Source organism: Ornithorhynchus anatinus, chromosome 5 (assembly GCF_004115215.2).
Source record: "Ornithorhynchus anatinus isolate Pmale09 chromosome 5, mOrnAna1.pri.v4, whole genome shotgun sequence".
NCBI classification, from domain to species: Eukaryota; Metazoa; Chordata; class Mammalia; order Monotremata; family Ornithorhynchidae; genus Ornithorhynchus; species Ornithorhynchus anatinus.
In genome coordinates this window covers 94,374,925-94,399,212 of record NC_041732.1, presented here as the reverse complement: position 1 = coordinate 94,399,212, position 24,288 = coordinate 94,374,925, and the positions used below count along the sequence as shown (strand labels likewise).

Below are 24,288 nucleotides of genomic sequence, written 5' to 3'. Positions count from 1 at the left end.
AGAAGTTAAGTGACTTGCCCAAGGTCAAACAGAAGACGTGTCGGAGGCAGGATTAGAACACTGGTCCTGCTGACTTCCAGGTCCCTGCTCTATCCTTTAGGCCCTGCTGCTTCACTCGTCTACTTCAGGTCACTGGTGGCCTGGCCCAGCCTCAACAATTTATGCCGTGTTCATTGCCCAGATGGAAGTTACGAGATGCTCTCGGTCTTTGACTTTAGTTAGTTTTAATTTTTTGGATGTCTTAATACGATATCTTTCTACCTCCTGCAGCTGTGCTCGATAATTGCGTGTTTAATAACCTACTCACCAGCATTTGCTTTTTACTCGTCACAAGTAGGCCAGTGTTTTGGGCCCTGGTTTTGACCTCATACGGGGAAGTAAGATCTGCCTGGCTCAAGGGAATGATGACGTTGGTATTTGTTAAGCGCTTACTATGCGCAGAGCACTGTTCTAAGAGCTGGGGGAGATACAGGGTACTCAGGTTGTCCCACGTGAGGCTCACAGTCTTAATCCCCATTTTACAGTTGAGGTGACTGAGGCAAAGAGAAGTGAAGTGACTTGCCCACAGTCACACAGCTGACAAGTGGCAGAGGGGGATTCGAACCCATGACCTCTGACTCCCAAGCCCGTGCTCTTTCCACTAAGCCACGCTAGACAAGGGGGAAGGACTACCACTAACTCATCTACATTTCCCCCTTTCCTCTTTCTTCCCATCGGTAATTTATTTTAATTGTCTTTCTATCTGGCTAGATTGTAAACTCACTGAGGGCAGGGACCGTGTTTACTAAATCTATTGGACTTTCCCAAGTGCTGCGTCCAGTAATCAGCACATAGTAGGCACTTAATGAATACAATTGATTGATTGATTTGTTCTGTGCAAACTACTCGGCCAGGTAATACGGGCAGTAGATGAAACTGCAGCGTGGCTCAATGGAAAGAGCCTGGGCTTTGGAGTCAGAGCTCCTGAGTTCAAATCCCAGCTCTGCCACCTATCAGCTGTGTGACTGTGGGCAAGTCATTTAACTTCTCTGTGCCTCAGTTACCTCATCTGTAAAATGAGGATGAAGACTGTGAGCCCCACGTGGGACAACCTGATTCCCCTGTGTCTACCCCAGCGCTTAGAACACTGCTCTGCACCTAGTAAGCGCTTAACAAATACCAACATTATTATTATTATTATTAACTTTCTCTTTCTTGGCTCCCGATAGGAGCTTTGTTGTCCCTTGGGGACTCGGAAGGGAGAGTTATGCTCCCTTTCCCAGTTCCCCCGTTAGGGAAGCTGCGAAGCTTAATGGAAAGAGCACAGGCTTAGGAGTCAGTAGACCCGAGTTCTAATCCCGGCTCTGGCACTTATCTGCTGTGTGACCTTGGGCAAGCACTTAACTACTCTGTGCCTCAGTTCCCTCATCTATAATTCCTCTCTGATCTCCCTTCCTCCTCTCTCGCCCCGCTCCAGTCTATTCTTCACTCCGCTGCCCGGCTCATCTTCCCGCAGAAACGATCTGGGCATGTCACTCCCCTTCTTAAATACCTCCAGTGGTTGCCCGTCGACCTCCGCTCCAAACAAAAACTCCTCACTCTAGGCTTCGAGGCTCTACATCACCCTGCCCTTTCCTACCTCTCCTCCCTTCTCTCTTTCCACCGTCCACCCCGCACGCTCCGCTCCTCCGCCGCCCACCTCCTCGCCGTCCCTCGGTCTCGCCTATCCCGCCGTCGACCCCTGGGTCACGTCCTCCCGCGGTCCCAGAACGCCTTCCCTCCTCACCTCCGCCAAACTCATTCTCTTCCCCTTTTCAAAACCCTACTTAAAACTCACCTCCTCCAAGAGGCCTTCCCAGACTGAGCTCCCCTTCTCCCTCTACTCCCTCTACCGCCCCCCCCCCCCCCGCAGCTTAACCCTCTTTTCCCCCCATCTCCCTCTGCTCCTCCCCCTCTCCCTTCCCCTCCCCTCAGCACTGTATTCGTCTGCTCAGCTGTATATATTTTCATTACCCTATTTATTTTGTTAATGAAATGTACATCGCCTCGATTCTATTTAGTTGCCATTGTTTTTACGAGATGTTCTTCCTCTCGACTCTATTTATCGCCATCGTTCTCGTCTGCCCGTCTCCCCCGATCGGACCGTAAGCCCGTCAAACGGCAGGGACCGTCTCTATCTGTTGCCGACTTGTTCATCCCAAGCGCTTAGTACAGTGCTCTGCACATAATAAGCGCTCAATGAATACTATTGAATGAATGAATGAATAATTTAATCCTACTCCCTCCAACTTAGACTGTGAGCCCTGTGTGGGACAGGTACTGTGTCCATTCTGATTATTTTGAATCTACCCCAGTGCTTACTTCAGTGCTTGGCACATAATATGTGCTTAACAAGTACAGTAATAATAACAATAATAATAATAATAATACTCATTGTTAATCTTCCCCATGTTCCCCCTGGTGTTCTGAGGAAGTAAGGGACACGTCTTAGCATCCTGGATGTAAATGTAATGTAATGTAATGTAGAGAAGCAGCGTGGCTCAGTGGGAAGAGCATGGGCTTTGGAGTCAGGGCTCATGAGTTCGAATCCCAGCTCTGCCACTTGTCAGCTGTGTGACTGTGGGCAAGTCACTTAACCTCTCTGTGCCTCAGTTCCCTCATCTGTAAAATGGGGATTAAGACTGTGAGCCCCACGTGGGACAACCTGATTCCCCTGTGTCTACCCCAGCGCTTAGAACAGTGCTCGGCACATAGTAAGCGCTTAACAAATACCAACATTATCATTATTAAATCTGTAATTCTATCAGTCGAGAGCCTCTATTAAGGCCGCAGCATGGTGTAGTGGATAGAGCAAGGGCCTGGAAGTCAGAAGGTCATGGGTTCTAATCCTGACTCTGCCACCTGTCTGCTGTGAGACCTTGGGCAAGTCACTTCACTTCCTCTGGGCCTCAGTTCCCTAATCTGGAAAATGGGGATTGAGAATGTGGGCCCTACGTGGGACAGGGACCGTGGCCAAACTGATTTGCTAGTGTCTACCCCAGTGCTTAGCCCTGTGGCATAATGACACAGGGCTAAGCACTGTCACATAATGAGCGCATAACAAGTACTCTAATTATTGAGAACTTACTCTGGGGAGTTAAATACAATAGAGTTGGAAGACACAATCCCTGCCCTCCAGGAGCTCATATTTTGTTTTAGGTTCAGAGGTGGTGGAAGGTCTTTTTGGGCAGGGAATGTGTCTGCTCATTCTGTTGTACCGTACTCTCCCAAGCATTTAGTTCAGTGCTCTGCCCATAGCAACTCTTCAATAAATACCATTGATTGATTGATTGAGTCCTTTTGTGGGCAAGCAAGACTTTCCCCAGGCTCTTCGGGCTCATTTCTCTTAGGGAGCCGGGACTACCAAGCGTTCCCTTCTGCCTCCAAACCATCCCAGAAACCCAGCTGTCGTCTCTTTCCTCCAAACCCCACTCGGCCACCTCCTTGGAAGCGTGGTCCCGTGCCTCGAAAGCCCAACTGCCTCGAGGCATCGTAAGGTCCCCTCCCCGACCGTTTCTCCTTGCCCCTCCGCCCACCCCAGGGCGGGTTCAGGGGGCCGGCCTACCTTTGAAGACGAACTCGGTGCCCCCCATGACGCCGGAGGAGTGCACGCCGCGGCTGTAGCGGCCCTTGGCGTAGATGGTGAAGGTGGGGTGCTTGCAGATGGGGTCCGAGTAGTGGTAATAGTGGCCCTCCCAAGTGTTGTTGTTGTCGTGGAAGACGAAGTGGCGGGTGAGGAAGAGCACCTCGGGCCGGACCTCGCAGCGCTGGCTCACCCACTCGCCGTGCAGCCCCACCGTCAGGTCGGCCTTCGGGGGCAGGATCGGGGGGTGGTGCTCGTCAGAGCGGTAGATGATCCTGCAGGCTATGCAGGCGTGGTCGTGATTCTGAAATCCAGAAGAGACCCCGGCCCGCGGCCCCACAAGCACACCGGTTAGTGACCTTTCAGGGCAGTGGGCGCCGACGGCTTCAAGGAGCAGCCTGCAGCTCATGCTCAGGGGTTTAAGTCAAGCCCGTTAGACTACGAGATCCTTGTGGGCAGGGGTATTTATTCAGTTGCATTTATTAAGCGCTCACTGTGCACGGAGCACTGTACTAAGCACTTGGGAAAGCACGATACGACAATAAACAGTGACAATCCCTGCCCTCAGTGAGCTCACGGTCTAGAGGGCGGAGAGAACATTTTACAGATGAGGAAACAGAGGCACAGAGCGGTTCGGTGGCTTGCTCAAGGTTACACAGCAAGCAAGTAGGGGAGCCAGGATTCGAAGCCAGGCCTCCTGGGTCCCAGTTCTGGGAGCCATGCTGCTTCTCAGTATTGGAGGGAATGGTACGTTAGAGGACTCTAAGGACAATTAGAGATTCAAAGAAGCCAAGGCCGAGCAGCTGATGGGAAGCCAAACACGTGGTCCACTGGCCTTACCTGTCCCTTTAGCTATTGCTGCGGATGCTTTAAAGGAAGGGAAACGTCTCTTTTCAAGAGAGGGACACACTCACGGTGTCCGGCACAAAGGGAACCAAAATCCCTTGTCTTATCGAACAGTTTTAGAGAAGCAGCGTGGCTTAGTGGAAAGAGCCTGGGCTTGGGAGTCAGAGGTCATGAGTTCGAATCCCAGCTCTGCCACTTGTCAGCTGTGTGACTGTGGGCAAGTCACTTCACTTCTCTGTGCCTCAGTTACCTCATCTGTAAAATGGGGATTAACTGTGAGCCTCACGTGGGACAACCTGATGACCCTGTATCTCCCCCAGCGCTGAGAACAGTGCTCTGCACATAGTAAGCGCTTAACAAATACTAACATTGTTATTAATAACCAAGAAGCCGCTCCAAATCTGGGTTATAACAGGATGGGAAGACTGAAGTAACCTCCCTCTCACTTTCTCTGGACACCTAGTGTCTACTTTATCGTGCTCTCCCAAGTGCTTAGCGAAGTGCTCTGCACAAAGTAGATGCTTAATGAGTGCCACTGATTTTCCAACCAGTGACCAGGAGAGCCCCTGGAGGAGCATTTAGGTGAGACTGTTATTATTCTGACATTTATTCAGCCCTTCGATGCAGAAACTCCTTTGCTAAGTGCTGCAGAGAGGTCGAAAGATCTTCACTGGGATACTTTAACTGAGTTTTAATTGTATCTCAGTCTCATCTATCTCAATGCCAACCTCTTGCCCATGCCCTACCTTTGGCCTGGATCACCCTCCCTCTTAATATTTGACAGAAAAACACCCTCTTGACCATCACAGCCTTTTTAACGTAGTTATTGAGTGCTTACTATGTGACAGGCACTGTTCTAAGAGCTGGGGTAAATTCAAGATGATTAGGTTGGAAACAGTCCCTGTCCCTCATGGGGCTTAGAGTCTTAATCCCCATTTTAATAATAATAATAATAATAATAATGTTGGTATTTGTTAAGCGCTTACTATGTGCCGAGCACTGTTCTAAGCGCTGGGGTAGACACAGGGGAATCAGGTTGTCCCACGTGGGGCTCACAGTCTTAATCCCCATTTTACAGATGAGGGAACTGAGGCACCGAGAAGTTAAGTGACTTGCCCAAAGTCACACAGCTGGCAAGTGGCAGAGCCGGGGTTTGAACCCATGACCTCTGACTCCAAAGCCCGTGCTCTTTCCAGTGAGCCACGCTGCTTCTCTACCTCATTTTACAGATGAGGTAACTGAGGCAGAGAGAAGTCAAGTGACTTGCCCAAGGTCACCCAGCCAACAGACAAGTGGCAGAGCCAGGACTAGAACCCAGGTCCTTCTGACTCCCAGACCCCTGCTTTATCCACTAGACCGCACTGCTTCTCACATCTTTTTGAAGGCACATTTTCTCCAAGAGGCTTTCCCTGACTAAGCCCTCATTTCCTCCTCGGCCACTCCCTTCTGCATCTCCCTTGCATTTGGATTTGCTCCCTTTATTCACCCCCTCCCTTAGCCCCATAAAACTTAAGTACATATCTATAATTTATTTATATTAATGTCTGTCTCCCCCTCTAGACTGTAAGCTCACTGTGGGCTCCCACATTAGGCTAACCAAGTAGGAGGGAGGGGTATTGAATCTCCATTTTATGGATGAGGAAAATGAGGCCCAGAGAAATTGTTACTACTGTAAGTATCAGGCATACTCCTCTCCACAACCGTCTACAGAAACTGAATTTTCTGGTCTAGGTGTGTCATGGAATTTGGGGACTGGCCTTTGGCATTTAGAGCCTTACTAGCTCTGTGATTTTATAATCTTTTCATTCATTTATTCATTCATTCAATAGTATTTATTGAGTGCTTACTATGTGCAGAGCACTGTACTAAGCGCTTGGGATGAACAAGTCGGCAACAGATAGAGACGGTCCCTGCCGTTTGACGGGCTTACGGTCTGATCGGGGGAGACGGACAGACGAGAACGATGGCGATAAATAGAGTCGAGGGGAAGAACATCTCGTAAAAACAATGGCGACTAAATAGAATTGAGGCGATGTACAATTCATTAACAAAATAAATAGGGTAACGAAAATATATACAGTTGAGCGGACGAGTACGGTGCCGTGGGGATGGGAAGGGAGAGGTGGAGGAGCAGAGGGAAAGGGGAAAAAGAGGGTTTAGCTGCGGAGAGGTAAAGGGGGGATGGCAGAGGGAGTAGAGGGAGAAGAGGAGCTCAGTCTGGGAAGGCCTCTTGGAGGAGGTGAGTTTTAAGTAGGGTTTTGAAGAGGGAAAGAGAATCGGTTTGGCGGAGGTGAGGAGGGAGGGCGTTCCGGGACCGCGGGAGGACGTGGCCCGGGGGTCGACGGCGGGATAGGCGAGACCGAGGGACGGCGAGGAGGTGGGCGGCGGAGGAGCGGAGCGTGCGGGGTGGGTGGTGGAAAGAGAAAAGGGAGGAGAGGTAGGAAGGGGCAAGGTGACGGAGAGCCTCGAAGCCTAGAGTGAGGAGTTTTTGTTTGGAGCGGAGGTCGATAGGCAACCACTGGAGGTGTTTAAGAAGGGGAGTGACATGCCCAGATCGTTTCTGCAGGAAGATGAACCGGGCAGCGGAGTGAAGAATAGACTGGAGCGGGGCGAGAGAGGAGGCAGAAAGCCGAAAAGTTCATTTTATTTATTTTTTTTAATTCCACTTAACCAACTGATGCAAGTCAAGGATAATTCAACTTCTCACTCTAGGCTACAAGACTGCCCCCTTGCCCCCTCCGACCTCTCCTCCCTTGTCTCTTTCCACTGCCCACCCCGCACACTCCGCTCCTCTGACGCCCACCTCCTCGCCGTCCCCCGTTCTCGCCTATCCCGTCGTCGACCCCGGGCCATGTCCTCCCACTGTCCTGGAATGCCCTCTCTCCTCACCTCCGCCAAACTCATTCTCTTCCCCTCTTCAAAGCCCTACTTAGAGCTCACCTCCTCCAAGAGGCCTTCCCAGACTGAGCTTCCCCTTTTCCCTCTGCCCCCTCTGCTGCCTCTCTACTCCCCTTCACCTCCCCTCAGCTAAGCCCCGTTTCCCCCCCCTTCCCTCTGCTCCTCTCCCCCCTTCCCCTCAGCACTGTGCTCATCTGCTCATTTGAATATATTTTTTATTATCCTACTTATTTTGTTAATGAGATGTACATCCCCTTGATTCTATTTATTGCTATTGTTTTTGTCTGTCTTTCTCCCCCGATTAAACTGTAAGCCCGTCAATGGGCAGGGATTGCCTCTACCTGTTACCGAACTGTACGTTCCAAGCGCTTAGTACAGTGCTCTGCACATAGTAAGTGCTCAATAAATACTATTGAATGAATGAATGAAAAGGAATGTGTCATAGTACTCTCCCAAGTGCTTAATACAGTCCTCTGCACACAGTAAATTCTCAATAAATATAATTGATTGATTGACTCCCAGGTGCTCTCAATCTAAAGGGGCGGGAGGGAGGAGGACTGATACCAGACACACAAGGGGAGAAACCATGGAAAATTCAACAAAACAGCAACAAGCACAACAGTACCAAGCTGCTGAGAGGAGACATTCTCCCTTTTTCTGGCGGGGCCATCCAGGTGTAAGAAAGCACAATAATAGTAATCATGGTATGTTTGTTAAGCACTTACTATGTGCCACGCACTGTACTGAGCACTGGGGTACAAGCAAATAAAGTTGGACACAGTCACTGTCCCAAGTGGTGCTCACAGTCTCAATCTCTGTTTTACAGATGTGGTAACTGAGACACAGAGAAATGATTTGACTCGCTCAAGGTCACACAGCAGACTAGAGGCAGAAATAGGATTAGAACTCATGACCTTCTGAGTACCAGGCCCGTGAGCTATCCTCTACTCCCTGCTGCTTCTCCTTCTCCTTCTAAATGTCTTGCAGGAGCTTCTGACTGCTTGCCCTCTGACGGCAGCAGGCGCAGAAGGGAAGGGGAGGAAAGGGGCTGCCATGGCTGTCAGCCACCTCCTAAAATAATAGTGGTGGTGTTTGCTAAGCGCTTACTATACCCCAAAGCATGTACTAAGTACTCGGTAGATTCAAGACAGTCAAGTTGGACACAGTCCCTGTCCTTCATTAGGCTCACAGTTTGCGTAGGAGGGAGTAGGATTTAATCCCCATTTCACAGATGTAGAAACTGAAGCACAAAGAAGTTGAGGGATTTGCCCAAGGAGGCAAGAGACGGAGCTGGGATTAGAACCCAGGTCCTCTGACTCCCGGACTACAGCTCTTTCCACTAGGTTGCGTTGCTTCCTGGCAGATACCGGAGACCTCATGGTAATCAGAACCAGGCAGAAAAATTGAGTGTGTTTTTGATCTGCAGGGCCCGCACTTACATGTGATGGAAATTTATGATACTTGGATGGAAATCTCTCGTGCTGAAATCCCTCCCCGTCTCCAATCCTCCAAGCCTTAAAAGCAGGACTCTTATCACGACTTAGTACAGTGCTTTGCGCACAGTAAGTGCTCAATAAATATGATTGATTGAATGAATGACTCTATGGGATTGTAAAACGCCTGCCCCCGCATCACAGATGTGTCTACTGTAATTCAGAGCGCAGTACTAATTTTCCAAGAAGCACAAATTCTTCAGCTGCAAAAATCACCTAATTCCAAGCTCAAAGCAAGTAAGCCTGGGAGCCAGCGTCCTGGCTTCAAGTAGTGTATCATTAGAGAAGAAAGAAATTTCCGACATAAAACAAAGACTGCAGGTAAATCTGCGGAGAAGGAAGAGATCTTTTATATGCATTCTTTATATGCGTTATGGATATTAGCTAGTGTAATAGGTCACTGCAGTGTGAGAAGCAGTGTGGCCTGATGGATAGAGCACAGGTCTGGGAGTCAGAAGGACCTGGGTTCTAATCCTGACTCTGCCACTTGTCTGCTGTGTGACCTTGAGCAAGCCACTTCGTTCCTGTGTGCCTCAGTTAACTTCATCTATAAAATGGGGATTGAGCCCCACATGAGTTCAGGGACTGTGTCCAACCTGATTTTCTTGTATCCAGCACCTAGTACAGTGCTTGATACATAGTAAGTGCTTAATAAATGCTATCATTATTATTATTATTACTCTGTGACCTTGGGCAAGTCACTTTACATCTTGGTGGCTCAGTTACCTCATCTATAAAATAATAATAATTATGGTACTTGTTAAGCGCTCACTCCGCATCGGGCACTGTTCTGAGTTCTCGGGTAGATAGGAGGTAATCAGGTGATCAGTCCCTGTCCCACATGGGGCTCACGGTCTTAATCTCCATTTTACAGATGAGGTAATTGAGGCCCAGAGAAGTGAAGTGACTTGCCCAAGGTCACACAGCTGACACGTGACAGAGCTGGGATTAGAACCCAGGTCCTTCTGACTCCCAGGCCTGTGCTCTATCCACTAAGCCATGCTGTTTCTCTATGGGGATTAAGACTGGGAGCCCCAAGTGGAAGAAGGTCTGTTTCTGACCCAATTTGCTTGTACCCACCCCATCCCTTAGTACAGTGCCTGACACACAGTAAGTGTTTCACAAATAAGACAGTGATTATTATTAGATGACCCTTTCCTGCTCTGCCTGAGTCATAGCCCCGGCTCCTGGGCTGTGTGGCAGGTGCTGGACTATGGAGGTTTTCTGAGGCGGGGTTGGGGAAGGGGAGCTGAACTTTTCAGCTGGGACGTGAATGACGAGAGTGGCCGCTACCTCCATCCAAACCGCTACCTCCATCCACACTCCTACCTTGTTAGTACAATCACTCATCATATCCTGACTGGATTAGCGCATCGGCATCCTTTCCGATCTCCCAACCTCCTGTCTCTCTCCACTTCACTCTGCTGCCCGGATTATCTTTCTACAGAAACGCTCTGGGCATGTCACCCCCCTCCTCAAAAATCTCCAGTGGTTGCCCGTCAACCTCCTTATCAAACAAAAAGTTTGAAGCTTCGGCTTCAAAACTCTCCATCACCTAGCCCCTTCTTCCCTCATCTCCCCTCTCTCCTTCTACATTCCAGCCCCCACACTCCTCTCCTCTGCCGCTAACCTCCTCACTGTGCCTCGTTCTCACCTGTCCCGCCGTCGACCCCTGGCTCACATCCTACCATTTTGGTCTGGAATGCCCTCCCTCCTCACATCTGCCAAACTAGCACACTTCTCTCCTTCAAATTCCTACTGAAAGCTCAACTCCTCCAAGAGGCCTTCCCAGACTGAGCCCCCCTTTTCCTCTGCTCCCCATCGCCCCTTCTCCCTCCCTCTGCTCTAATCCCCTCCCCGCCCCACAGCACTTGTGTATATAATTACATTTTAAAAAAATTTATTTTATTAATGACATGTACAGATCTACAATTCTATTTATTTACATTGATGCTATTGATGCCTGTCCTCTTGCTTTGCTCTGTTTTGTTGTCTGTCTCCCTCCTCCTTCCTCCTTCTGAGCCCGTTGTTGGGTAGGGATTGTCTCTATTGCTGAATTGTACTTTCCAAGTGCTTAGTACAGTGTTCTGCATAAAGTAAGCGCTCAGTAAATATGATTGAATGGATGAATGAGAGTGCAGCCCCCTAGATGGGTCTGGGGCTTTGGTCAGAGGCCCGGCAGGGTGGGAAGCTCAGTCCAGCTGCGCGGTGCCAGGCAGCGGAGGTGGCCGACATCAGAGATTGTGGCGGAGTCACGGTACCGGTCCCGGTCACACCGTGGCCTCGCTTGTTTTTCAGCATCCTCGGCCTCCCAGCACCAGAAACAGGAACCATAAAGGCCTTCCTGAGTTTCCCAGCGGCCGCTCGGCTGGGCCCTTAGGTCATTTTCGGCGGGGGACAGGAAGAGGAAGGGAAGGGGGCGATGGAGCCACCCTGCCTGGCCCTCTCCACCCCAACGCTCCTTTGTGGAGACGGAAATCTGAGCCCGGCAATCTGCTGCTCCCCGGCTGAGCCATCCTGGGGCTGCCGCGTATGAAAGCCAGTGTTTTCTCGGATAACGTCACGCGTGGCTTATAACTGACGAGACCCAAGGGCTGCAACATTGGGAAAGAAAAAGCAAAGGCTTGCGGGGCCCTGGGTTTGCTCGTGCAGGTCTCTGAGGATTTTCAAACAAAGGTCCTCATCTGTCAGGGGATGGGGCCCTGGCCTACCGGTGGTAAGTGGTCAAAGGTCCGGAGATGAAAGGCATTCAGAGGAAGCTCCCTACGGTGCTGCAGAGAATGAAATTCTGGCCCCACTGTTTATGAGCCAGAGAAAAAGATGCCTGGGAAAGGCCTGTCTGGGCTCATAGAGGCCCGGCGGGGGCGGGGGTGAAGTGGGGGGCCGCAGCCTGGAATCGGAGCCTGCTGCTTCCCAGCCAGGGGCTTCTTGTCCAGCGGGACTCTTTGTCTTTCACAGGGCACTGACCAACGGTGCTGAAAAGCACCGGCTCATTCTTCGCCGGGCAGAATTTTTTGCCTCAACCTCTCAGTTGCTGTGGGAAGGTCGAAGCCTTGAAGGTTGGAGGCTTTCTGGAAAGCCCCCGTCTCCACCCCAGTAATGGGCCGCCGCTGTTTTTCTCCTCCTTCCACCCCCTTCCCATAACCGTTGACACGAATGAACAGATTCTGGCATGGTCGACAATGGACATAGGAAGTACAGTCTACGTGATTGGCTTTAGAATTTCCCTCCCTTAACAAGCTATCAAGCTATGGTAGCCTTTTCGTTTGAATAACGGAAAAGACTAAGGATTTTTATGAGCAGAAAGAATCTTACTACGATATCTGTGGGGAAAGAGAGGGGAAGAAGAAGGAAGGCCTGTGTTTCCGACAGGGTATTTACACCTGGAAAACTCTTCTTTCCTGGGCTTCCTCACCACCTGCCTCATAATAATAATAACACCACCACCAGTAATAGTTAAGCAGTTAATAATAATAATAATAATGTTGGTATTTGTTAAGCACTTACTATGTGCAGAGCACTGTTCTAAGCGCTGGGGTAGACACAGGGGAATCAGGTTGTCCCACGAGGGGCTCACAGTCTTAATCCCCATTTTACAGATGAGGTAACTGAGGCACCGAGAAGTGAAGTGACTTGCCCAAAGTCACACAGTTGACAAGTGGCCGAGCCGGGATTCGAACCCATGACCTCTGATTCCAAAGCCTGTGCTCTTTCCAGTGAGCCACGCTGCTTCAGTTAGTACGGGCCACTCACTGCAAATGCCATCATCATCATTGAACCTTGCAGTGGAGTAGATACAGTGAAGTCAGATCAGACAAAGTCCCTGTCCCAGGGGGGCTGACAGTCTAAATGGGAGGGAGAACATGTTATTTCAGCCACATTTTACCCATGAGGAAACTGAGGTACCAAGAAGTTAAGTGATTTGCCCAAGGTTACACAGTAGACAAGTGTCAGATCCAGGATGAGAACCAGGTCCTTGGACTCCTTCTCGGAGTCCCTTCCGGACACACTTCGTGGAAGCTACGGACACAGCTCGTTGTGGGAAGGGAATGTATCTATTATATTGTTATGTCCTACTCTTCCAAGTGCTTAATACAGTGCTCTGCACACAATAAAGAGGATTGACTGATTGATTGACACAACCATCACTTCTAGGCCCCGATTACTCAGGCGTCTTGAGCACAGGGAGTGGATTATGTCCATTCTTTTCACCATCTCTAAATAGGTTAAATTAAGCACATTCACAGGCACCCCTCACACCACAGCAGCCCTAATAACAATAATAATAATATTTGTTAAGTGTTTACTATGTACCAATGACTGTACTAAGCACTGAGGTTGATGCAGGACAATCAGTTTGGACACTGTTCCTGTCCCCATGGGGCTCACAGTCTTAATCCCCATTTTAGATGAGGGAACTGAGGCCCAGAGAAGTTAAGTGACTTGCTCAAGGTCCCACAGCAGACACCTTGCAGAGCTGGGATTAGAGAACCACCATTCTTCCTGTCTCACAAACCCACCCTTAGTGTTATCCTTGACTCCTCATTCAACTCACATATTCAATCCGTCACCAAATCCTGTCAGTCCCACCTTCACAACATTGCTAAAATCTGCCCTTTCCATCCATACTGCTACTACGTTAATACATTCATCCTATCTCGCCTGGATTACTGCATCAACCTCCTTGCTGATCTTCCAGCCTCCTGTCTCTCCCCGCTCCAGTCCACACTTCAATCTGCTGCCCAGATCATTTTTCTATAAAAACATTCTGGACATGCCACCCTGCTCTTCAAAAAATTCCAAAGGTTGCCCATCCACCTCCATATCAAACAAAAACTCCCCTTCATTAGCTTTAAATCACTCCATCATTTCGCCCCCTACCTTACCTCACTTCTCTCCGTCTATAACCCGATCCGCCCACTTTGCTCCTCTAGTGCTAACCTTCTCACTTTGCCGTGATCTCGCCTTTCTTGCCACCGACCCTAACCCACATCCTGTCTCTGGCCTGGAACGCTCTCCCTCCTCAAATCTGAGAGACAACCACTCTCCCTTACTTTGAAGCCTTATTGAAGGCCTATCTCCTCCAAGAGGCCTTCCCTGACTAAGCCCCACTTTTTCTCATCTCCCACTCCCTTCTTTATCACCCTGACTTGCTCCCTTTGCTCTTCCCCACTCCCAGCCCCAAAGCACTTGTGTAAATATCTGTAATTGTATTTATTTGTTCTGATGTCCGTCTTTGCCACTCTAGACTGTAAACTCACTGTGGACAGGGAACGTCACTGTTAAGTGCTGTATTATATTTTCCCAAACACTTAATACAATACTCTACGCACAGTAAGCACTCAGTAAATATAGAGCAGCTGCGTGGTTCAGTGGAAAGAGCACGGGCTTGGGAGTCAGAGGTCATGGGTTCTAATCCCAGCTCCGCCACTTGTCAGCTGTGTGACTTTGGGCAAGTCACTTCACTTCTCTGGGCTTCAGTTACCTCATCTGGAAAATGGGGATGAAGACTGTGAGCCCCATGAGGGACAACCTGATCACCTTGTATCCCCCAACGCTTAGAACAGTGCTTTGCACATAGTAAGTGCTTAACAAATACCGACATTATTATTATTATTAATAAATACGACTGAATGAATGATCCCAGGTCCTTCTTACTCCCGGATCCGTTTTCTATCTGGGCTCTAACCAATCATACAATCAGTAGTATTTATAAAGTGCTTGTTGTGTGCAGAGCACTGTATTCAGCAGTTGGGAGAGTGTGACTTCATTCTGGGCAGGGAATATGTCTGTTTATTAATAATAATGGTATTTGTTAAGCGCTTACTATGTGCCAACCGCTGTTATATTGTACTCTCCCGGACATTTAGTACAGTGCTTTGCACACAGTAAGCACCCAATAAATACGACTGACTGAATGAATGCAACACGAGGAACACAAACTAGAAGGTCGCAAATGAGGACGGATTTCCACCCGGTTTTCTTTCCGTCCTCTCCACTGCCTCAGGCCAGCATTCACCAGCAGTAATATCCCTGTTACCAAGGAGGGGAAAGCCCATGTTTCTCTTAACGACTTCTGTGCTAGGATTAGGACCGGGGGCTGAGGGAAGGGAGGTGTCCGGTGACAGCTGCATAGGGTGGGCAGGCACGAGAACAGCCCTGCCTGTTGGGCAAGAATTAGGGCTCTGTCCGCTTCCCCCGATACTCTGTCACAGCCAGAACCGCTATGGTATAGGCAGGCTGTTGTGGAAAAACAGACTAATGTTCCCGATTTAGGACCTGACTAAACTAGCAAAACTAGTAAAATTATCCTACACTGACCCCCACCTCCAACAGCTCCTTTTAAGCACATGGACTTCCACATCTGGGCTGGAGCCTGCTCGGTGCAATCTCAGTTTATGTCCCATAGCAAAGAATTCCAAGGGACTTTAATCCTACCCATTCTTCCCTCCCAAGCCCCGCTTTTCCAGTGTCTGAGAAGAAAGGAAAAACGACTTTCCCAACGTCATTAAAATCCACCCTTTCCTCTCCATCCAAACAGCTACCATGTTAACCCAAGCACTTATTCATTCAGTCATATTTATTGAGCCCTTACTGTGTGGAAAGCACTTATCCTATCCTGCTTTTATTAGTGTATCTGACTCCTTACTGCCTCCTGTCTCTCTACACTCCAGTCCATCATATTTAGCTCTGCTACCCGGATCATTTTTCTGCAAAAACGGTCCATGTTTCCTCACTCTTCGAAGTCCTCCAGTGGTTTCCCATCCACCTTCTCATCAAAAAGAAACTCCCAACCATCAGTTTAAAGTACTCCATCACCTTGCCTCCTCCTACCTCTCCTCACTGCTCTCCTACTTCAACCCAGCCTCCACACTTCGCTCCTCTAATGCCAACCTTCTCACTGTGCCTCAACTTCGTCTGCCTCGCCATGTCCTGACTCTGGCTTGGAACACCCTCCTTCTTCATATCCAATATACAATTACTCTCCCCACCTTCAAAGCCTTATTGAAGGCATATCCCTTCCAAGAGGCCTTCCCTGACTAAGCCCTCATTTCCTCTTCTCCCACTCCCTTCTGCCCCATCCTTGCACTTGAATTTGTTCTCTTTATTCACCCCTCCCTCAGCCCCACCGTACTTAGGTCCATAATTCATTTATATTGTCTGTCTCCCCCTCTAGACTGTAAGCTCATTGTGGGCAGGAATGAATCTACCCACTCTGTTATATTGTAATACTGTACTCTCCCAAGTGCCTAGTATAGTGCTCTGCACAAAATAAGCGCTCATTAAATACCACTGATTGATTGATTAAGCCTGGTTTTCGTTCATTCAATAGTATTTATTGAGCGCTTACTATGTGCAGAGCACTGTACTAAGCACTTGGAATGTACAAATCGGCAACAGATAGAGACAGTCCCTGCCCATTGATGGGCTTACAGTCTAATCGGGGGAGACAGACAGACAAAAACAATAGCAATAAATAGAATCAAGGGGATGTATATCTCATTTAAACAATAGCAATAAATAGAATCGAGGTGATGTACATCTCATTAACAAAATAAATAGGGTAATAAAAATATATACAATTGAGCAGATGAGCACAGTGCTGGGAGGAAGGGAGGGGGGAGGGGCAGAGGGAAAGGGGGGGAAAGGGGGGCTAAGCTGAGGGGAGGTGAAGGGGGGGTAGAGGGGCAGCAGAAGGAGCAGAGGGAAAAGGGGAAGCTCAGTCTGGGAAGGCCTCTTGGAGGAGGTGAGCTCTAAGTAGGGCTTTGAAGAGGGGAAGAGAATTAGTTTGGAGGTGGTGAGGAGGGAGGGCGTTCCAGGACTGCGGGAGGACGTGGCCCGGGGGTCGACGGCGGGATAGGTGAGAACGGGGGACGGTGAGGAGGTGGGGTGGCAGAAGAGCGGAGCGTGCGGGGTGGGCAGTAGAAAGAACGGAGGTGAGGTAGGAGGGGGCAAGGTGATGGACAGCTTTGAAGCCTAGAGTGAGAAGTTTTTGTTTCGTGCGGAGGTCGATAGGCCACCACTGGAGGTTTTTAAGAAGGGGAGTGACATGCCCAGAGCGTTTCTGCAGGAAGATGAGCCGGGCAGCGGAGTGAAGAATAGACTGGAGCGGGGGGAGACAGGAGGAAGGGAGGTCAGAGAGAAGGCTGACACAATAATCCGGCCGGGATATTACGAGAGCCCGTACCGGTAAGATAGCTGTTCGGGTGGAGAGGAAAGGGCGGATCTTGGCGATATTATAAAGGTGAGACCGGCAGGTCTCGGTGACGGATCGGATGTGTGGAGTGAAAGAGAGAGCCGAGTCAAAGATGACACCGAGGTTGCCGGCTTGAGAGACGGGAAGGATGGTCGTACCATCCCCAGTGATAGGGAAGTCAGGAAGAGGATAGGGCTCGGGAAGGAAGATGAGGAGCTCAGTTTTGGACATGTCAGAGTGGTTAGCCTAAACCTAAAGAGTCCAGTGGCCCCAGGACATGACAGAAGTCCCAGTCTCCAGTCAATCAGCGGTATTTATTGAGTGCTTACTCTGTACAGAGCACTGTACTAGGCACTTGGGAAAGTACGATACAACAGACTTGGCAGATACGTTCCCCAACCACAAAGCCCTTATAGTCTCAGCCCATCCTTATCCACTCCAGTGGAACCAATTGCCCAGTTGTCTACTCAGCACTCTTCTGACTTCCCTTGTCACAAATCCACCTTTGTGTCTAGAAACTCTTCTTTGGTTTTCTCTTGGTCGAGGCATCTCTTTCTAAATGCAGGAAGAGCGAGTCAGAAGAAATGCACTTCCACCTGCCGGCACTGAAAATTTCGCCGCGCTTCTTTGAAATATCACCTAGCACCCGAAGAAGAAGTCACTAATATTAGTTAGGGTCCGATGGGTACAAGAGGAAAGGGGAGGGGAAGAAATAATACTTGGGATGTGAATTCTCCCCATCTCAGATGGACAGGCAGACAGGCAGATAGGGTGGTTGTGGCTGGCTAAACTGAAACCTTCTTCTGGGAACTAGGAAGGGGACGCGCAGTGAAAAGAAAAGTCTGATGGCTTCTCATGGCTCCTGGGCTTGAATTTTCCAGGTCGTTGGACTCATTTACTAATTGATCCAGTCTGATTCTCCCCTCAGGCAAAAGGGCTGGATCAATCCATTGACACATATGCAGAAGGAGACCCTAGCATCCTCTCAGCATCGGAGGCCTTTAACAGTGATCTCAGCCTCTGTCTCTTCTCCCCTTCCCCCCATCCTCCCTCCATCTTCCCTCCCCTTTCCTCTCCCCCTCCAATCTAAACTTTATGTGGCTGTGCATAAGACATCACAGTGACATCAGATGAAATCCATCCAATCGGAAAGCATTCCACAACTTTATAAAACAAATAAAGCCTTCCTGTCTGCAACAGCTAGTCTGTCTGTAATAAATTATACCTTCCCCAAAATAAACCTCCCTGATGAAAAACAAACAGTGGGTAAGGTGGGGAAGCTGGGTCCTTGGTCATCGGATGAGTCCAACGCTCTCTTCATCCTTTCCCTGAGGCACCCTCCGTTCACCGGCTCCCAGCAAGTCTCTGGGGCAGACTTTAAAAATGTCTTTCAAACTTAACTATGTCAGACACACGCCAGAGGCCCCCTCTTTCATCCCAATCATCTCATACTTTTCTCTGCAATTCCCCAGTTCCTCCGTCAGCTTCCCAATTCCACAAACCCTCACCCTTTTCCAGCCTCCAGATGTCTTCTCCCCACATTGTGGCCCCTTCCCCCCACGCCCGCGAGGCTCCGGAGAATTCCTCCCCGTGCCAAGGCTCTTTCAAAAGTGCCTGGATGGGAGTCTTGGATGCTGTAGACAAACACACACACCGGGCAGTGCTGGGGAGCCATGCTTTTTATCTCTGGAAGCTTGCTGTGGGCAGGGAAAATGATTGCTAACTCTGTTGTATTGTACCCTCCCAAGCGTTTAGTACAGTGCTCTGCCCATAAATACCACTGATTGATTAAGCGATCTCTCCGGGGCCTCGTGTGCCAGGTTCCAGCTGCCTGAAGTTCCCCAGTTCCCCAAAATGTTCCCTCTTTCACATGTGGGATGGGTAAAAAGCTGCTGGTTTTGGGGCACTCAACTGTTCCTAGGGCTGAGGTGCTGCAGGTATTAGGAGAAAGAACAATTGTATTTGCTTCAAGTTTGCTCCAGCAGTCTGTGCATTCCTAACTTACCCTGAGATCATTTGGCTTTAATTACCACTAAGTTCAACTACAGAAATGACGGAGGTGGCTATTTCTTCCAGCTTTAGAGCCAGAAAACCCTAACTCTATGCAGCATGACATCCTTATTTTCAGTTGAATTAGATAAGATCCCTTCTCAAAACATATTTCATTCCATCAGCCTCTTGGGGTATTTTTTAAGGCAAATAATCCGCCCTTAAAATGAAAGATTCCACACAAGGCACCTGATTCTCTTCAAAGGTAGCTTGCTTGCCTCCTTGCTCTCCCAGCTTGGCTGTAGAAAGCTTAGAAAAACACGTAGATTTAATGTTACTATTTATGCACGGTGTCCAGTTTCCAGAGGAGTCTTAACCAGTGGTTTGAAATTCAGTTGAGCATTTTAACTCATTTTCAGCTAGGTCTCTGTGGACCAGCAATTAAGGAAGGCAGAGAGTTCAAAGACAAAGGGTTATAACCTTTCTATGGCATGCTTGTGCGGTCTTTAAAAATGCATCTTCTCCAGCAAACGGGCAGCACACAACCAGGTGAATAGCACGCTGGAACAGAGACCTGCAGGACCTTAGGAAAACTGTGGTTTTTCCTTCAGCGGCACCTGGAGAGACACCAACCGCTAACTCTGTTTTCTCCCGCTGGTCGGGTCCCAGAGAAGGGATCGAAAAACATCCGGGCGGCTTCACTGCAGCAATGGGCCAAGATGAATAACTTGAAGAACAACAACTGAAGAATGGTCCTTTTGAGTTGCTGGAAACGCCTAGTTGCTACGTCACCGGTGACAACCTCTCAACCTCTGCCTTTGGGTTGTTTCCACCCTCCCTTCCTCCCGACCTGGGAAGCGAACACAGGGATCCCTCTCTCGACGTCTCCGTAACTCTGTTATAGACACTCAGTACAGTGCTCTGGTCCCCGTAAGCACTAAATAAATAGGATTGATTGATTGACTTACTGATTGACTATGAGAAGTGCCCAGGCAGGAATAGCGGCAGCCAGAAGAGTGTCTAGACTAGGGTGCCTGAACCCCTAGTCTGCCTAGAACTTCGCACAGTTCCTTGAGGCGTGGCAGCAGAAGAAGGATGGTGAAGAAGGGGAAAGGTCTTGCAGCAAAATGGTATTCAAGCCAGTTGTTTTTTTACTACTGATGGAATAATAATGTTGGTGTTTGTTAAGCGCTATGTGCAGAGCACTGTTCTAAGCGCTGGGGTAGATACAGGGCAATCAGGTTGTCCCACGTGAGGCTTACGGTCTTCATCCCCATTTTACAGATGAGGTAACTGAGGCACAGAGAAGTTAAGTGACTTGCCCACAGTCACACAGCTGACGTGGCGGGGCCGGGATTCGAACCCACGACCTCGGACTCCCAAGCCCGGGCTCTTTCCACTGAGCCGCGCTGCTTCTCGAATCCTAGGCCCGGACAGGACAGGCTATTTAGTTCATTCCCCCACTGTCCAGAAAGACACCAGGTAAATCATTTCACACAGAGGGCAATATATCCTTTTCTGAAAGATGGATGGAACAAGAGATGATGGCATTCTTTCTCAGGAAACTTTGCCCACCCATATAGAAAATCTCTTATTTGGAGGAGGAGAAAAATACTAGGTGCTCAAATGCTGACTGGTTTCTTCTTCTTTTTCATGATAATAATAATAATGATATTAAATTTTCTAAGTCCTTACTATGTTCCAAGCTCTGTAATGAATAGTCCCTATCCCCGACACTCTAAAGGGTAGGAAGAACAAGTATTTCACTCCCCATTTATGGATGAAGAAACTGAAGCACAGAGAAGTGAAATGATTTGCCTAAGGTCACACAGCGAGCATTGGAGGATCTGGGATTAAAATGTAGGTCTTCTGACTCCCAAGGCTGTGATTTTTCTACTAGGTCACACTGCTTCCCTTTGAGTAAACGCACTGAGAAGCCGCATGGCCAAGTGAAGCCCGGGCCTGGTAATCAGAGGACCTGTGTTCCAATTCTGGTTCTGCCACTTGTCTGCCACTTGACCTTGGTCAAATCACTTCACTCCTCTGTGTCTCAGTTACCTCATCTGTAACTGGGGATTAAGCCGGTGAGCCCTTTGTCGGACAGGGACTGTGTTTGACGTGATTATTTTGTATCTTCATAGTACTTAATACAGTGCCTGGCCCATAGTAAGCACTTGAAAAAATACCATGAAAACCCTCCCCAAACCCCACCAACTTAGATTCTCTCAAATTCTAAGTGCATGTGTGTGTGCTTACAAGGGGAGTGAAACGAGGTGAACATGGTAGAGCCTAATAGTTTAGCTGAGGACTATATTTGAATCAGATGGATCAGAAGAAAATAAAACATCTTTCTAACTTTCATAGATCTCAAAGGGCTCTGTCGGCCTCAGCTCCCGCCACTACAGGTGGTCTCTGTCCTGAAAATGGAGAGCATGGCCTAGCGTCAAGAGCATGGGCTTGGGAGCCAGAGGTCGTGGGTCTGATCCCGGCTCCATCGTTTATCTTCTGTGTGACCTTGGTCAAGTCACTTAACTTCTCTGTGCTTCAGTTACCTGATCTGTAAGATGGGGATCGAGACTGTGAGCCCCACGAGGGACAACCTGATTACCCTGTATCTACCCCAGCGCTTAGGACAGTACTTCACACAGAGTAAGCACTTAACAAATACCATCATTATTATTATTATTATTATTACCAAGAAGGAAACCCCTCCTCTCCATTCACTCAGAGCGACAGTAAAGTGAAATTGGATACAGAACCAGAGGTCCCTGTGCCATTTGAATTTTAGCATCTAGTGCCTGGTCCCCCACCTGCCTCTACCCAACCCCTGGGGAGACTGAGGGCAGAAGAAGGGGAGCCGGGAAAAGACAAGTCTTGAATATCAAGGGGCAAGCTGCCCAGCAGGTACTGAGGTGAGGCCTGGGATGTTGGCACCAGTTTCACTACTCCTTAGCGCACCCTCAGGGAGAAGGATCAGGAAAACAAAAGGAGATGAAACTTAAAACTGAGCAATTTTCTTGTCAGCAGTTCTGCTGAGTGATTCCACGGGAGGGGAGGCTGAGGCTCTTAGCTAATAGGTGGCATGAGGATGACCTGGTTATTTCATTTAACCGGGCGCCCATATGACCCCGGCCAGAGCTGCGCAGCACTGCCTGCGGAGGAAGGCTGAGGGGTTGAGGAAACCTCTGACTCTTGCTTTTGCTTCCTGCTGGAGACTAAAAGCGTTTGTGGCAGGGAGAAAATGGAACTGTGCAGAATGCTGACTTTTGGGAACACTACCAGTTGGAAGGGGCCCAAATGGCCACCTTGGAACTTTCAATTAAAATCTTTGGGCTCACTGATGCTTAGCTCAGGCCACCTCCTCTGACCACCCCACCTGGCCACCCAAGGGTGAAATGATCCCTCCCTCTCCTTGTCTGCTTCCCCATGAGGCAGCCTACAGAAAGAAGGACAGTTACAGGGCTCTTTCCCATTGCACCATTCCCCGGGGGGAGCCCAGGGACCTACTGGCTCTTTCGCTAACATCTTGCATTTCCTTTTGCCTTCAAGATATATCTACATGGATGTCCTTCCATCACCTCAAGCTTAACATGTCCAAAACATAACTCCTTCTCTTCCTACCCAAATCCTATTTCCCCCCTGACTTTGCCATCACTGTAGATGGCACCACCATCTTTTCTGTCTCACAGACCCATAACATTGGCATTATTCTTGACTCCTCTCTCTCCTTCAACCCACTTATTCAATCCGTCACTATGGTCCCACCTTTGCAACATTGCTAAAATCCACTTTCCTCTCCATCCAAATTGCTATCATGCTAATGAAATCTTGTATCCTATCCCTCCTTGATTACTGTATCGGCCTCCTTACTGACCTCCCAGCCTCCCGTCTCTCCCCACTCCAATCCATACTTCACTTTGCTACCCAGATAATTTTTCTACAAACACGTTCAGAACATGTTTCCTCACTCCTCAAGAACCTCCAGGGGTTGCTGATCCACCTGTACATCAAACAAAACCTCTTCCCCATTGCCTTCAACGCAGTCAATCACCTCGCCCTCTCCTACCTCACCTCACTACTCTCCTACTATAACCCAGTCCGCACACATCACTCCTTTAATGCTAACCTTCTCACTGTTCCTCGGTCTCATCTATCTGACTGCCGACCCCTTGTCCACGTCCTGCTTCTGGCCTGAAATGCCCTCCCTCCTCAAATCCAACAGTTATTCTCCCCCTCTTCAAAGCCTTGTTGGAGGCACATCTTGTCCAAGAGGCCTTCTTTGTCTAAGCCCTTCTTTCCTCTTCTCCCACTCCCTTCTGCTCCTAATTACTCCCTTTATTCATCCCCACCGCCCAGGCCCACAGCACTTACGTACATCTCTGTAAATGATTTATTTATATTAATGTCTGTCTCCCCCTCTAGTCTGTAGGCTCACCGTGGGCAGGCAATGTGTCTATTGTTATATTGTACTCTCCCAAGCACTTAGTAAAGTGCATTGCACAAAGTAAGCTCTCGATAAATACGATGGAATCGACTGAAAGAGCGAAGGTGGCTTCCCCTCAGCAACGAGGAGACCTGGTCACTGAGAACTCCTCTTTCCCCCTCTCAAAGAGTTTGTGACTGAGAAGGTGGGAAGTGGCATCAGTGGCTAGTGTCCACTTTTGGGACAGATTCTCCTCGGGAGTGAGGCATTAGCTCAGACTCCTAGTAGGCAAGTCAGGGAACTCAGAGCCATAGCTCTGAGGTTTTTGTTTCACTTGTATGCCTGCTCCTGGGCACAGTCCCGCATCCTGACCAAACATCCTCAGTCAAGGGTGTCGCCTCAGCAGATTTGCCCGAGTATTATCATCAGGGGCATTTTAATAACAGGTGCTCAGGATAAAATGGACTCTGGGAAGAAACAGTTCTCAGGCCTGAATCATTTCTGACAGGAGAATTGGGGACATCTCATCAGGTTGTGATTAGCTCTGTGCTCTTCAAGAAAACAAAACCCCAGGGAGCATAGATTTGAAAGAGTAATAGTAATCCAAGAGGAACAACTGGAAATCAGGGACAGAAAATTCTACCAGAGGGTACACCAAAGCCAGTTCCAATCTTTGAGAGCAAACAAGCATCCTGGATGGAGAAGATGAAATCTCTCTCATCTGCTCTAAGGGTCTAGAGCAGGGTGAGGTGTCCATAGAAGATTTTAAAACATGCCCTAACTCTGAGCCCCAGAATCTCTGAATACCTGTGCACAGAGAGCTTGAGTCTCCTCTCTCTTT

At 49.0% G+C, this 24,288-nt stretch overlaps 1 protein-coding gene across 1 annotated transcript in view; it reads right to left on the bottom strand.

Moving 5' to 3' along the window:
- Positions 1–24,288, bottom strand: part of APCDD1 (APC down-regulated 1) — a 50,958-nt gene that overhangs the window by 3,089 nt on the left and 23,581 nt on the right. Inside the window, exon 4 of the mRNA XM_029066788.1 lies at positions 3,584–3,905. Within this exon, the coding sequence (XP_028922621.1) occupies positions 3,584–3,905 (322 nt within the window). The remainder of the gene's footprint in view (positions 1–3,583; positions 3,906–24,288) is intronic.